Source organism: Equus asinus, chromosome 17, assembly GCF_041296235.1.
Source record: "Equus asinus isolate D_3611 breed Donkey chromosome 17, EquAss-T2T_v2, whole genome shotgun sequence".
In the NCBI taxonomy this organism is placed as follows: Eukaryota; Metazoa; Chordata; class Mammalia; order Perissodactyla; family Equidae; genus Equus; species Equus asinus.
Genome location: NC_091806.1, coordinates 28,588,845 through 28,605,036, shown reverse-complemented (window position 1 = coordinate 28,605,036; position 16,192 = coordinate 28,588,845). Strand labels below are relative to the sequence as shown.

Here is a 16,192-nt window from a genome sequence, read left to right as displayed (position 1 = left end):
TTGTCTAGCTTCCACCAGTCTATCCACTTAAAATATTTAGGAACAAATATTATATTAGCCATTATTTTGCAAGTCTTGGTGCTAAGGTTGCAGTATACATAGAAATTAGTCAAAAGCTGCTATTATTTTTATGGGGCTCACAATGTAGTAAAAGACATATATGAATGAAAAAATATAATTCAAGAAAAAGTGTACTATGTATGGTAGATGTTATACAGTCATGAAATATTTGAAATCGTGTTGGATGACATGACTGGAGGAATAGGATCACAGATTTTTAATGAAAATAAAAAGTATTTAATAGAAACTTTGAAGAGTTATTATATTTCTAACTGGAAACGTGGAGGGGATTGTTTTTGAAATAAAAGATATAAGATAAAAGTAATTAAAGAGAAATAATAAAGGCATAAATTAATCATGCTATATAATACAATTATTAACTTAATTAATTTAACAGGATAAATAATAATTAGTTAAAATAACTAAGTAGAGGGTCTCCTTGAGTTTCAATAGATGTGTGATTTGACTGGAGGGAGATGGTCGTGGACTCAAGGTAACAATGAATCACGTGTGAAAATCATTTTACCTTCCTGACATTGATCAATTAGGTGCAAGTGTGAAGAATTAAAAGTTAGTGATGTGGGGTCGGTGAGCCGAGGAGTCGAAAGAAAGATTTCTTGGACTCTCAAGATCTGGCAGTAGTGCTCTTTTGTTTAGAGAATAGTGTGGAATAGCATGGGGACAGGACCCATGGGCAGTCAGGCTGCTGCGTGGGGACAGGGCCCATGGGCAGGCAGAGCTGCTGCTGCTGCCCTGAGTTGAGGGTTAGGGCTAATTTTATAAGGCATGGGTATGTGAGTTATCTCTTTACAAGACAAAGGAAAGAACATGCAAAAAAAAGTTAAAATGGTATCAGTGCAGGTGGGGTCTGGTCATTTGGTGATCCCATGACTTTTAGACAAGAATCAAATCGGATTAAGTAAGGGTCAGAAGCCACCACCCTAAATCAGTTACATGAGATTGCCAGACAGCAACCAACTTAAGTTCTTGCCTTCCCCATTAAGAGTTTCTAGGGACAAGGTCGTCTCTCTTCTTCTTCCTGGTACAGAGAGGGAGGCACCTTTTACAGATAGAGATTTACCTTACAAATGTAAATGTGTTCCAACAAGGGCAAGTTCCATTCCCCAGAGCCTCCCTCCCTGTCCCAGTTTATCAAAAGCAATCAGCCCCAAACAATCCAGATGCCAAAGACACATATCCTGGGGTGGCCAATTTCAGGGCCCTACAAGGTCATCCCCCCTTCCTTCACAAATGCAAATATCTCTCAAAGAGCAAGCAAATTCCAGTCCTCTGAGCTTGCATCTCATCTGCAGTTTTAAAAGTAACCAGCCTAAAATCCTCATTGATGTGGATTAAGGCTGCCCCAGCCAGAGAAGCCCAGGGTGACGTGGCCTACATGCCAAACTATATGACCCAGTGGGCTTTTTTTATGGTATGAATTAGGACTGCCCCAGGGAGAGAAGCCTGGGGTATCCTCACCTGCATGCCGATCTATATGGCCAGATTCGTATCTAAAGTTATATGACTGCACAATAACCAGACCCCATCTGCACTGAAATCATTTAATGACTTTTTACATCATCTTTTCTTTTTTTCCAGTAAAAATAAGTCACGTACCCATGCCTCATAAAATTAGCCCTAACCCTCAACTCAGGGCAGCAGCAGGAGCTCTGACTGCCCGTGGGTCTTGTCCCCACACACCAGCTCTGCCTGCCCATGGGTCCTGTCCCCATGCTATTCCACACTATTCTCTAAATTAAAGAGCACTACTGCCAGATCTTGAGAGTCTAAGAAATCTTTCTTTTGACTCCTCGGCTCACCGACCCCGCATCACTCATCAGTTAGGTTGTGCTGAACATATTGGAACATTCACAGGGGAAAATACAGAACTAGAAATTTAATTAATCACTTGTTTGCATAACACAGACATGTAATGGAAGAGGCTTTAGAGATTTAAGTCCCAAATGTCACTAAGTAAAAATAAAATGTGATGTGTCCATATTGTTCAGGAATCAGAGGCAAGCACAGAGAGACCTGCTCATCACAGGTAGGCTTCTGGGTCACCAAATTTAAAGAATGAAAAAAAAACCTTACATTTTGAAAAATGAGAAGTCAAATATTTAGAAAAACGTAAATGAATTAGTTTTAAATTATTTCCTTTGGTTAATAGTCAACAATCTAATTACAAAACGTGATATTTCTTATTAAAGCAGGCTGAATCAGATTTATTTTATTTAGTAAATGAACAGTTTTGCTTACTTCTATCTCAATTAAAATTTAAAAAAAACTGAGTTTTTTAATCACTGTGAGAGAACATATGCAAATTTGAGTTTTTTCTATTTTTATTAGTAATAATTGAGATATCACAATACAAATACTAATTTGTGTAAATTCAACCTCATATGACCTCATACCATATTTACTGAAGTCTAAAATAAAATCAGATCATCACTTACTTTCCAATTCTCATATATACAGAGAGAGCGACATGGGTACATGCACACACACACACACACACACAGAAGATTATATAGCTAATATATATTTATCATTTCTGTTTCCTTCTCTGTTGTTAATGAAAAAGCAGGTTTAAAATTTAAGAAATGGACACAAATGTGTTAAATTCTGTTGTTTCCACTTGTTTCTAGCATTTCTTTTTGCTAGTGTAGGGACCTGAAATTGGCCACCCCAAGATATGTCTCTTTGGCATCAGGATTATTTGAGGCTGATTGCTTTTGATAAACTGGGACAGGGAAGGAGGCTCTGAGGAATGGTACTTGCCCTTTGTTAGGACACATTTACATTTGTAAGGTAAATCTCTATCTGTAAAGGTGACTCCCTCTCTGTACCAAGAAGAAGAAAGGAGATGACCTTCTCTCTAGAAACTCTTAATCAATACCAAATGCAAGGAGTTAAATCTGCATTTTATTGTGCTTCACTGGTAACCTCCTGTAACTGACTTCCCTCCCCCTCCCAACGTTGACATCTCCTTAAAGATTAAGCATCTTTCTTTAGGATGGGAACTGATTGCAGCGCTCATCTGTGATCACCCAGCCCGAGGTAACACATCTGCCACCCTGAGGCATTCACTGAGACAGCAGACCTATCTGCCATTTCCATCAAGAGCTGTGCTGACAAAGCAGCCTTGTGACTATTGTAAAAGGGACATTTCAATCATATGTGAAACATCCTTTTTGGGGGTATATAACCACTCTGTGTACCCCACTTCTTCGGTGCACTTTCTTCCTTCGGGAAGAAAGGCCCCTGGCCATGGTTCCTCATAAAGCTTTGTTTAATTTTTCTCTTGCTATTCTGTCTCATGTGAATTTAATTCATTCTCCAGCCAGACAAACCCCCATTTGGGAAGAGGAAATGTCTTCCTCCCCTACACTCGTCAAGAGACATCCAAACACTCCTGCATGTAACAATGACGTATCAAAACAGTAATATATTTCTAGAGACAAGTTTATTAAAGCATATCTAAAGTCTCAATAAATAGTAAAACAACATAGAATAAGAAGAGTAGCATAATATTCTTCATTACTGAATTTAATACAGTCAAATCATGATTCTTGAAGAACTCAGTGCAATCACTTTGACACTCAATTGGATATTTATTTTTAAAATATAAGGCTGTGTATTCCAGCTTTGTCTTTAATTTAGGTGTTGCTTTCATATTATATTTGACCTGTAATGAGCTCTCTGTTCATGACTGACTGCTGAGATAGAGCAGTGAAGTTTCACGCAAGCCACCTACCTCGTGGATGACATCCAAACTGTGAATCAGACTTTCTCAAAATCCCACTTTCACTTTTGTCAACACCATAACAATAAAACTTATTTGGACTATCTTTTTTGATAATAAAGAATATAATGTACTGAAATAAATTTTCTGACTTATAGATTATATTTTTATATTTGTGTCAAGAAGAGTTAAAACTTTCGTCTACCTTTTTTGTTCATTTCTGTAGCATTTTAGAAGAATAAAGAAGAATGGATGGCGAAAATTGCTCTTCCTTGAATGAATTCCTTCTCCTGGGAATTAGCGATAACCCAGGAATGAAAGTGACCCTATTTACCACATTTCTGATTGTTTATCTCACTATTCTTGTTGCAAATCTTGGGATGATCATTTTAATTAGAATAGATTCCCAGCTGCACACACCAGTGTATTTCTTCCTCAGCCATCTCTACTTCAGTGACCTCTGCTATTCCACGGCAATTGGACCCAGGATGCTAGTAGGCTTCATTGCCAAGAAGAAGTCAATTTCCTTCTATGGCTGTGCTCTGCAGTGGTTGATCTTTTGTACTTTTGTAGATTCTGAGTGTCTACTGCTGGTGGTGATGGCCTTTGATTGGTACAAGGCCATTAGCAACCCCTTGCTCTATACAGTCAACATGTCCAGCAGAGTTTGCTCCCTGCTCATGGTTGTGGTTTACATGACAGGAATTATGGATGCTTTGATAAACACAATATTAACGTTCCGCTTATGTTTCTGTGGGTCAAATGAGATTAACCATTTTTTCTGTGATATCCCTCCTCTTCTTTTGCTATCTTGTTCAGATACACAGGTCAATGAGTTAGTGATATTTACCATTTTTGGCTTGATTGAACTGGTTACTCTTTCAGGTCTTTTTGTGTCTTATTGTTATATCATCCTAGCGGTGATAAAGATCCAATCTGCTGAGGGGAGGTTCAAAACTTTCTCCACCTGCACCTCTCACATATCTGTTGTTGCAATTTTCCAGGGAGCTCTACTATTCATGTATTTCAGGCCCAGTTCTTCTTACTCCCTAGATCAGGACAAAATGACCTCATTGTTTTACTCCCTTGTGTGTCCCATGTTAAATCCTCTGATTTATAGCCTACGGAACAAAGATGTGAAGGACGCTCTGAAAAAACTTAAAAATAAAAAGTGGTCCCATTTATAAGTTATATGTATATGCTTTTCTCTCAATCTTACACTATAATACATAAAAATGTTTAAAAATAAAAAGTAGTTCCACTGAAAAGGTAAATATATGTATATATTTTCTCTCAATCTTACAGTATAATACATGAAAATCAAAATTGTTTTGATTACTATGGGGCAATCCAATAAGTATTTATACAAGGTTCCAGCCATACTAATATGTGGCATTCCCTAAATACACCATGCTTCATTTTATGTCTTGATTATTTGGTAATCCCTATTTGCAGAAAATTCTGAACTCCTATTTTCCCAAATTTTTATTTTCTCAAACTTATATTTTTGCATTAACTTAATTGTCTAAAAGTTATTGAGAGTTTCCTAAGTGTCTGTTGCACTTCTATGTTCTTTGTGTTTCATGGTGATTCCAGCAGTTTTTATACTAATGAATCTTACCTAATTGAAGTGACAAATATTAATTAAATAATCATTTAAATTATTTATAATAAACTATAATTATGCCATAATGTAGAAAGACTAGTCATTCTGAACCCAAAAGTAATTGTTCAAGTACAGTGAACAAAGTTAAAAAGTGCTTCTTGGAAATGGAGTCAATCTGGGATCTACAAGATAGGTAGGAATTAACTGAGAGCTGATAGAGAAAGAAGTCTAGGTAGACGAATCAACAGTTAGAGAGGGCTTGATGTGGGCAGAAATGTGCCATTTCTGTGGAATTCAAAGGAGATGAGTGTGGCTAGGCTATAGAGAGCGAAGGGGACTGGCCTGATGACTCAACCCATGTGTTGCAAACTACAACTCAGTCACTTCCTCCAGAATCCTTTCCTTTCTTCCAGTGCTCTCAGTTTGGTTCACACACGTAGAGGAGGAAGACATTTCCTCTACCTGCTCTGGGTCCTTCTGGCTAGAAAATGAATTAAATTCACATGAGACAGAATAACAGGAGAAAATTAAACAAAGCTTTATAACTTGTATACATGGGAGAGGCTCAGGCAACCTGAGCCTCCTTAAATATCATCTTCAGCTAAAGACAAAGAAGGATGTTGGAGGTAGAGGAAATCAGTTATGGGAGGGTACCAGACAAGTACTATAAACAAGAGTAAGATTGTCATGCACATTTAAGTCCTTGCCTTCTGCATTGATTAAGAGTTTATAAAGATAAGGTCATCCTCCCTTCTTCCAGGCACAGAGAGGGAGATGCCTTTACAGATGGAGATTTCCTTTACAAATGTAAATGTCTCTTAACAAAGGGTAAGTAAATTGTACTTTTCAGAGTTTCTTTCCTGTCCGAAGTTTTTTAAAAGTAACCAGCCCCAAACAATCCTCATGCTAAAGAGACATATCTTGGGGTGGCCAATTCCAGTCTGCCAAACACACCACCCTGTGCCTTGACTATATGTCTCTATTTCCTAAATTATTAACTTCATTGTGGAGTTTTGAATACTGAGATTTAGGAATATGCAATTCATTTATTTGCCCAAGCAACAGCACAGCATCTGAAAGAAAGACATTAAAAAAAGTTAATTTGTATTGAATGTTTATTACATATAAGTGCAAAACAATCACTGAGGGTCTAGTATGTGCCTTGAATTCATTTTTGTATATTATAAGTAAGAACATAAAGTGATTGTGTATGCTAAAGGTATTGGAAAGTTAAAGACATACAAATAAACTATTTGGAAAATAATCAAACCAAATAACTCTTATCTGGGTATTTACAACATATTTGACAACTTCACATGGGTCTGCTCTAGTTTGCTGATGATTTAATCAGTGGAAGTGGCTTGTTTAGAAACAGGGCAAGGACATGCATCTGAAAGACCATGCAATAACCAAGGGCTCTCATACTTTTGTTACAATTATATAAGCTAAAAGTCATCAATATGTAAGGCTATCTAGGTTCCCTTGTAAACTGCCTTTGTGTGAAAACATTTCAGATGGACAGTATAGCCCAAGTAGGTCAATGAGACTCCTTTGCTCTCCAGGGTGGTAGTTTTTTTTTTTTTTTAAAGATTTTATTTTTTCCTTTTTCTCCCCAAAGCCCCCCGGTACATAGTTGTGTATTCTTCGTTGTGGGTTCTTCTAGTTGTGGCATGTGGGACGCTGCCTCAGCGTGGTCAGATGAGCAGTGCCATGTCCGCGCCCAGGATTCGAACTAACGAAACACTGGGCCGCCTGCTGTGGAGTGCACGAACTTAACCACTCAGCCACGGGGCCAGCCCCTCCAGGGTGGTAGTTTTTACGGGATTTTGAGACATGGTAGGGAGAAGTACAGAGGCAGAAGTACAGAGGGGATGCTCCTTTTAGTCATAAAATCTCCTCAATCAACTCATTTTAAATTTGGGTTATACTCTTGAAATTTTCCCTATGTACTAGATTCTATCTTGAAAAGCAGCATGGCAGAAGTGGGATTGAATCACTACAGACCAAGCAAAGTTGGGCGTCACTCTCAGAAGAATGAAGATGCCATCCAACTAGCATATTGCTCTCTCGTAAGACAACCATAGCATACTTAAATTCGTTTCATCTGCATATTAGCTCCTATAAGCAAATCTAATTCTAATGTATGAACTAAGACAAGGAAACATTGTCTATTAAATTATGTATTTTAAGCTCAATAACAGGATGTCTACAAATGAAATTGACTGATTTTTATAATTTGTGAGATCATGTGCCTAAATTTGTTAAAGCAAAGGAGGAATAATCACTTAATGGAAACATTGGGAAATTCATCATTCAACTAGGGGCTTGGACTATGACCTGCAAGAGATTTCTGTCTTGGTTTTCCAAAGATAGCCATGGAAATTTGGTATTGAAATACTTTAATCTATTTTACTTAATCTAATTCAATCCTAACCATTTTCTTCACTCTCTATTTCTCTGTTATGTTTGTTATAGTATACTCATCAATAATCGGTGGCAAATATAATTGTCAAATAAGACATTATCAATGTCTCTATAATGAGTCAATATTGTAGGTCAATTCCTTCATCATAGTTCCTTATTTCTGCCCAGGTCCTGGCATTCCAAACATAATCACAACTAGAGATGCCAGATTAAGCTATATGTAGAATTATACAAGAAATTAACTACAACTGGCAAAAAGCTGGTTAGCAAAATATGTTAAAACAAACAGTGCTAATTCTCACTGCTTTGGTTAGTGTGTGGCTCTTTCTTTGGAGGTAACAAATTTAACCCAGGTTGATATTATCTCTAGAAATGTGCAATAAACTGGAGAAACAATGACAACAAAATTGCGTCTGAATCTACTCTCAACTCACAATAATTCCTACCTTCATCACATCACTTTCCCTCTTTGAGCTTTCATTTCCACTCTGCCAAAAGAAGAGTTTGACCTGGATAATCTTTGTTGCATATTCCAGCTACCACATTTTTGGGTCTATATTTATTCAATCCTATCAATGAGTAATGCACAAACCTACTTTTATATTTGTGGAGATTAAAAAAGAATGGCAGATGGGTGGGAATATATTCATATCAAAAAACCACATTACAGTTTGAGGTCAATTTGATCTGAAATGGAAGTGGTAATGATGAAAGATAGCACAGGTTGCAGGACACTGAATACCATCAAGCTGAACCAATTTAACTGACCTTATGCTGTGCATTTTGATTTGAGACCCTTCTTAAAAGTGGATATTAAACTTTCTTAGTCATCAGGGAAATCACATATTTTGCATAATGGCTAAATTAAAATGAAAGACAACATTAAGTATTGATGAGGATGTGAAACACCCAGAGGACTCACACACTGAAACTGTGGCAGTGGAACTGTGGATGGGCATACATTGTAGAAAACTTTATGCCAATATTTACTAAATCTAAATTGTATACACATGTGTGCACACACATTTTCAACTCCTGGTTTTATATGCAAGATAAATGAGTGTATATCTCTACCAAAAAACATGTACTGGAATGTCCGTTTAACATTATTGATAATAGAAAAATAATAAAATGACTCAACTTCTTATCAGTGGTAAAGTAGATAAATTATTAATGATATATTTATACAAAGACTACTATACAACAATGAGAATGAATGTATTGCAACTGCTTGCGACAATATGGATGGATTTCAGAAGCATGTTTTTACATGAAACAGTGCATACTCTAGGCATCCCGTTACATATGGTTCAAAAAGTATAAAAGTAATCTATCATGATAAAAACTCAAAGTATTCACTCCACGAAGGTAAAACTTTAGTGACCTAGAAGGGATCATACAAAAGGCTTTGTTGATGCTGGTAATGCTCTATTTCTTGGTCTGAGTCCTGGTTACAGGGGTAATTTTTGAATTTATCTATTTGTACAATTATCATAAATATTCTTTCTATATATTCATATATAGAGACATGTTCTTTTCTTTTTCTTTTCACATCAAGAGTATTTTCCAAAAGTAGATTGTAAGAAACTAGATTATAAGAAACTTCAGAATTCTATTATTATAAGTTTTTATCCCTAGAAATTCATTATACACAATAAAGTCCAGCATATTTTTATAAAATAAATTGTGCAACTTTCATAGAATATTTCAGTGAACAATTATTTGTTTTGCTATTAAAAAAGCAAAGATGGGGGCTGGCCCCGTGGCCGAGTGGTTAAGTTCGCGCGCTCCGCTGCAGGCGGCCCAGTGCTTCGTTAGTTCGAATCCTGGGCGCGGACATGGCACTGCTCATCAGACCACGCTGAGGCAGCGTCCCACATGCCACAACTAGAAGAACCCACAACGAAGAATACACAACTATGTACCGGGGGGCTTTGGGGAGAAAAAGGAAAAAATAAAATCTTTAAAAAAAAAAAAAAAAAAAGCAAAGATGGCTTATTCAATCCATGACCACTCTTAATATTGTTTCCAGCAACAAGGAGACTTGTTTTCCTTGGCACCATTATTACGCACTGAAATTACTCATAATGAACCAAGGCTCAGGGCCTTCCAACTATTTTCTAAAAGAAAGAGTTTATAAGTAAACAGTTGCTTATGTAGTATTACATTTAGATTCAGTGTGGCACAAGGGAAGTTATCAGACACAGATTTTTTTTCTCACTTGCTTTTTTCTGATGTCTTAAATTCTAACTAAGTCATTTTCTTCCATGATAAAAGAAAGTCAGCTTCAATTAAATACAAATTACTTTGGGATATTAATTATCAAATTTTTAATAATAATGGAGCCACTGAGGCTCAGGTTTTAAGGAAAGTGTTGGAGGGATGTTATACCAAATTGTCTTCAGGGGAAGTCATGTTTAGGAAGCTAAATTTTGGTCTTGCCTTGACAAAGTGAAATCTTCAGAGATTTGCCAACCCTGGAGACAGAGAAGCCCCTGATGGGAAAAAGAGTTTAGAAAGGAATAAGAATAAAATGACCAAGGACAATTCCCATTCCTTCAAAGATGTATCAGAGAAGTAGATGATGGTAGGAAAGCTCTTGAGTAGCACAAATGCATTAGTGTCTTCAGTTGAATAGGTGGCAAATTATTACAATTACTTAGTTTGAGCTTTGTCTCCTTACTATCTCATGCAACAGTAAAGTATGTTTGCATGAACATCATCACACAAATAATTACAGTAAAATGCATAAAGACATTGAAATATATCTCTAAGGTGTCTCTTACCCCAAATCAAGAATATTTTAACAATTTTAGCCTAAAGTGTGTTCTAGCTTTATAGGACCCTGAAAAAACTATGTCTCTGTCTAGTTTACAGTGTGGTTTCAGAAGAAATGAATTACCTGGAATATTTGTATGTATACTCTGGTTCATACTTATCATTCAGTAAATTACTTTGTGTACACACAAGTGTTGTATTTACTTGTGTTATGGTAAAGAAACGTTAACCACCATGAGGCAGAGTGTACAACAGGTGTACATTATTGTACTTACAATCAGCAGTAAGATTCAGTGAACACATGGAAATTTGTGCTTGTCAGCATCCTGAAATGATTCATGCATTTTAAAATGTCACTCAGAACATGGCCAATACAGAGATTATCCCCAAGGCTGCCATGCTGCACTACTTCAAGGGCACCGTTCTACTTATTTTCTTGTGCTTCTAGGAATTGTGCAATACAGTCTTTAATTGAAACATTTATATATTAGAATATTGTTACCACCATATCATCAGCTAGCACCTGCTCCACATCAGATAATTAGTATTTCACTTTTGGGGTGAGAACATTTAAGATCTATTTTGTTAGCAACTTTGAAGTATATAATACATTATTGTAACTATAATCACAGTGCTGTGCATTAGATCTCCAGAACTTAGTCCTCTTATAGCTGCAAGTTTATAACCTTCAACCAACATTTCCCCAACTCCCCCACCCTGAGCCCCAGGTAACCACCATTCTACACTCTGTTTCTGTAAGTCAACTTCTTTAGATTCCACCTATAGGTGAGCTCATACAGTATTTGTCTTTCTTTGTCTTACTTATCTCACTTAGCATAATTCTCTGATGTTGCTTACACTATAGTAGGAACCTATTAAGAGCAAGTACTTTGAGTCATAAAACCATAATGCCTATGAAACTCCAGAAGTTTACTGATTACTTCTGGATCTCACTTTCACTATCTGTATAATGAGTTTGCTAGAGACAGCTCAGGAAACACAAGATAATATTTGAAATGTATGATGATATATATGGAAGAAAGTTAAATAATATAGGAAAAACATAAAACAATGGGTAAGATACCTGCAATGGTCTATATCCAAATCCCTACCTTTTGCCTCACAAATCTAGTGCTGAATGAAGAAGTTCTGAAAATGCATATTTATAGATGAGAAAGTGGAGATATTTTATGGGGCAGAATAATGAGAACACAGGATTTATCTCTCTGTCCCAATGAAGGAATGCAATCAAGGCGGGGACGAATGTGGTTGACCAAGATTCAGGGAGGTGGAGCATTATACTTGTAGCTTTACAGGAGGGACATAGGTAGACACAAAATTCACATTTCCAGTTCCTCCCAATTTCAAAGTACTACAATGAATAAAAGCACACAAAACGTACTTTGGCAATAAGCAGATCTTGGCTTTTTTCTTTTGAAAGCATTATCCCAAAACACATTTTTTTAAATAAAAGATCATTCTTGACCATATGAACTATATTAGTAGAAAAAGGCTTCAAAAGCTGTTTATTTCTACCACTTGTTCAACATCCACCAGCCTAACAACAGGAAAATATTTAAAGATACACGTTTACTGAGCCATTACTCATGTATATCCTATGCTAATGATGGGGGAATGTAGAAAGACTCATATATAAATAGATGAATACATAATTCCATAAAGAATGTAGTGGAGCTGGCCCCATGGCTGAGTGGTTGGGTTCGCGTGCTCCACTGCAGGCGGCCCAGTGTTTCGTTGGTTCGAATCCTGGGCGCGGACGTGGCACTGCTCATCAGACCATGCTGAGGCGGCGTCCCACATGCCACAACTAGAAGGACCCACAATGAAGAATACACAACTATGTACCAGGGGACTTTGGGGAGAAAAAGGAAAAAAATAAAATCTTTAAAAAGAAAAAAAGAATGTAGTAGGTGTAGTAGATATTATACAGTTGAGGGAGAGCAGAATATGCCACCTTAAAATAAGCAATTTTGGCATATTGATTATTTTGAATTAAAGTTACTTAAGAAACAGTCAATGCAAGAAGGTACTCTGAACCTCCTTTGTCCCTCTAAAAGCAGGAAATAAACCTCTCATGTGAAAGTTATGCCTGCAGTACCAGGAGATATCAGGAATCTTTATCACCAGAGGTAGGGAATTTGGCGAAGAAGGCTACATAAACAAGCCTTGTTTCTCCTACGCTAATGTATTATCCCAAGCCAAAACCCCTTACTCTGGTCAATTCTTGACAAATTTACTGTCTCTTTGTCTAAAAGGTATAACAGTTGCCTGCTTTGGTCACTACTTTGAGTTTCATATTTTTTGATGGGCCTCCTGTACAAATGAAATTAAATTTTTCTCCTGTTAATCTGTCTGATTATTAAATCAGTTTAATTATTAAGGCAGTCAAAAAATCTAAAGGGAAGAAGGCAAAAGTTTTCTGCCCCTACATAGCCAACAAATTATAGAAATGAGGGTAATTGACATGTACCTGGGGAAAAAATCAGACAATGACTAATGAAAACTCAACATATAAGATTACCTTATTTCTAAATGGAAAGCAAAGGAGATGCTTCACAAATGGAAGAAACGGTATAAATCGTGAAAAAGAGATGGAAATCATTAAGTAGAGGATCTATCTGAATTTCATTAGATATCTGGTTCACTTGAAGAGGGTATTGACTCATGGTCGCCATGGAAAATAGCATTAAATAAATCCTGGTAAATTTCTGACATTTATCAATTTGGCGAATAGACCGAAGAATTAGAAGTGTAGGCTTTGTTAAAGTTGTTGTAACATTCACAGTGGAAAATACAGAATTAGAAAGCTAATTAATCATGTTCTCATAACACAGAAGACAGAAACTTTAGAGACTTCATTCCCAACAGTCACTCAGCCAAAATAAAATGGAATCTGCCTGTTGTTCCTGTACCAGAGATAAGGACAGAATGACTTGCTCTATTCAAGTAGGTCTCTAAATGGTTACATTTAAAGAATGTAATGAGGAAAAACTTTACACGTTTGGAAAATGGGAAATCAAGTACTGAGGAGTTTGTAAATGAATCATTTTGCACTTAATTATTCAGTTAAATAAACTCTGTAATATAAGGCCCAGACATGATATTTCTTTACTAGACCTGTGTGAATTCGACTGACCTCATTTGCTGTTTGTATAAGGATAGTAAATATTTTTACTTATTAACATTTTAATTAAGACTGATAAGTAAATCATTACTTTTTTATCATTGTGCAAATATCATATTACACTTTAATATTTTCTTTTATCTTCTTTGAATAATAATATAGATAACACACTATAAACATCAATATATGTAAATCCAAGTGCATATGGACCACATACCACAATACTTAAGTCTAGAAAAAATAAAAATCAGACTACCACGCACAAATTTTCTTGTATCAACAGACACACACACATACATAATACATATATAAATACAAGACAGGAGCCTATATCTCTTGGGAGCACTTATATTTCCTCTTCCTATTTTCATTTTAATGGCGAAGTCCATTTATAATCCTAAAATATGCAAATTTACAACTTACAGTCTGCTGTTTCCACTTATTTTCATCACTGTGTTTGGCTTGTGGAGGGAACTGTCATTTGGCAAAGATCAGTCAAACAAACAGATTATAAACACTATAGCAAACCAATGAGGAAGAGTGATAGAAGAGTTCTATAAAACGTGCTTTGTGTCTCAGTCAACACTAAAGACGCTATATGCAAAAAGCAGTACTATGATAATTTCCATTTAACTTGTACACAATATCATGTCAGTGATAAAATCAATTCTTTTTCTTTAAGGAAACAATGACTGTGATCCTTCTTTCTGATTTCCATCTTAGTGTACCAACTTTTCACTTGCTCGATGTTTCTTTTATGTATTAGTTTAATTATCCTAAAAGTTATTAGTGTTTAGAATGTACCTTTTGTGTTTCTAGCTGTTTTGCATTTAATGGTGAAGCAAGTAGTTTCTTTACTCATGAATCCTATAAAGAAGTGGAAATCAGAAACATTAATTAGCTAATCCTACAAATAACTTGTCATAAATTATATATCGCCTTGAAGTAAAAGTGCAAGATACTCTAAGTTCAAGCAAAATTTCTCAATCTAGAGTGCAGAGAAGAAAAGATCCTTTGGAATTCAGTTTCAAAAATAAACAATGAATAGAGATACAAAAGATGGAGGGGAGAGGAAAGGATTCTAGACCGAAAGGCTTGGAATTAGAGATCCTGAGGTGGGCAGACAATGCATTCTTAGAGGATATGAAGTTCAACATGGGAAGGACAGAGAACAAGGAGGAAGGTTCTGGTAAAGTACATCCTTGCTCTGAAATTCTCAACCCAGTCACTTCCAATCAGTTCTTCTCTTCTTCCCTCTTCTCAGTCCTGGTTGAATTCCATCTTTGTGGTTTGCTAATAATACTTTACTCAAGACATCATTTTATCTGTCACTCTGTTGATTAAACTGTTAACTCTAATATGAGACTGTGAGCATTTTTTTTTTTTTGAGGAAGATTAGCCCTGAGCTAACTGCTGCTAGTCCTCCTCTTTTTGCTGAAGAAGACTGGCCCTGAGCTAACATCCATGCCCACCTTCCTCTACTTTGTATGTGGGACGCCTAGCACAGCATGGCGTGCCAATTGGTGCCGTGTCCACACCTGGGATCCAAACCTGCGAACCCTGGGCCACCAAGCAGAACGTGCGTGCTTTACCGTTGCACCACTGGGCCAGCCCCGTGAGCATTCTTTACTCAAGGACTGCGTGTTCTATCCCTATCATTCCAGGACATGTGTTGTTTCTGGGACACAAAAAAGAAAAACAAATAATAAAAATCAACATACTCAATAACACTTTTGAGTGTTTCTTAGACATTGGTCAAAATAAATTAAATGAGGATATGATATGTGCCTTGTATATATATTTTATAACTTTTAAGGAAGTGCATAGAATGATTGTGGGTACTAAGTTAATTAAGCTGCAAAGACATTCATATTAATTACACAGGAAGTGAAAAGCAATCATCTGTGTACTTTTTTTTTTTTTTTAAGATTGGCACCTGGGCTAACAACTGTTTCCAATCTTCCTTTTTTTATTTTTTTAAGGATTGGCACTTGGGCTAACAACTGTTACCAATTTTTTTTTTATGCTTTATTTCCCAAACCCCCCAGTACATAGTTCTGTATCTTAGTTGCAGGTCCTTCTAGTTGTGGGATGTGGGATGCCGCCTCAACGTGGCCTGACGAGCGGTGTCATGTCCGCGCCCAGGATCTGAACCCTGGGCCACCACAGCAGAGCACGCGAACTTAATCACTCGGCCACGGAGCCGGCCCCATCTGTGTACTTTCTTGATGTACACTAGATCATCTGGCTTTGCTCAAACTTTCTGGTGTTAAACACTGGTGAAGCTTGTTGAGAAAACTTGGATATGGCTATATATTTGAAGGACCATGCAAGATTCATTGGCATTCTTAATTATCCACTGCAATTGTACCCTTTAAGTAATTGTAAATATCTTATGTGAAAGAATTTCAGAATGGAAGTAAAAACTCAGAGG

At 36.6% G+C, this 16,192-nt stretch overlaps 1 protein-coding gene across 1 annotated transcript; it reads left to right on the top strand.

Moving 5' to 3' along the window:
* Positions 1 to 4,053: 4,053 nt before the first annotated feature.
* LOC139040604 (olfactory receptor-like protein OLF2) lies at positions 4,054 to 4,992 on the top strand. Its single transcript, XM_070487357.1, has one exon. It carries the CDS (start codon positions 4,054 to 4,056, stop codon positions 4,990 to 4,992), a length of 939 nt encoding a protein of 312 aa, XP_070343458.1.
* Positions 4,993 to 16,192: the final 11,200 nt, after the last annotated feature.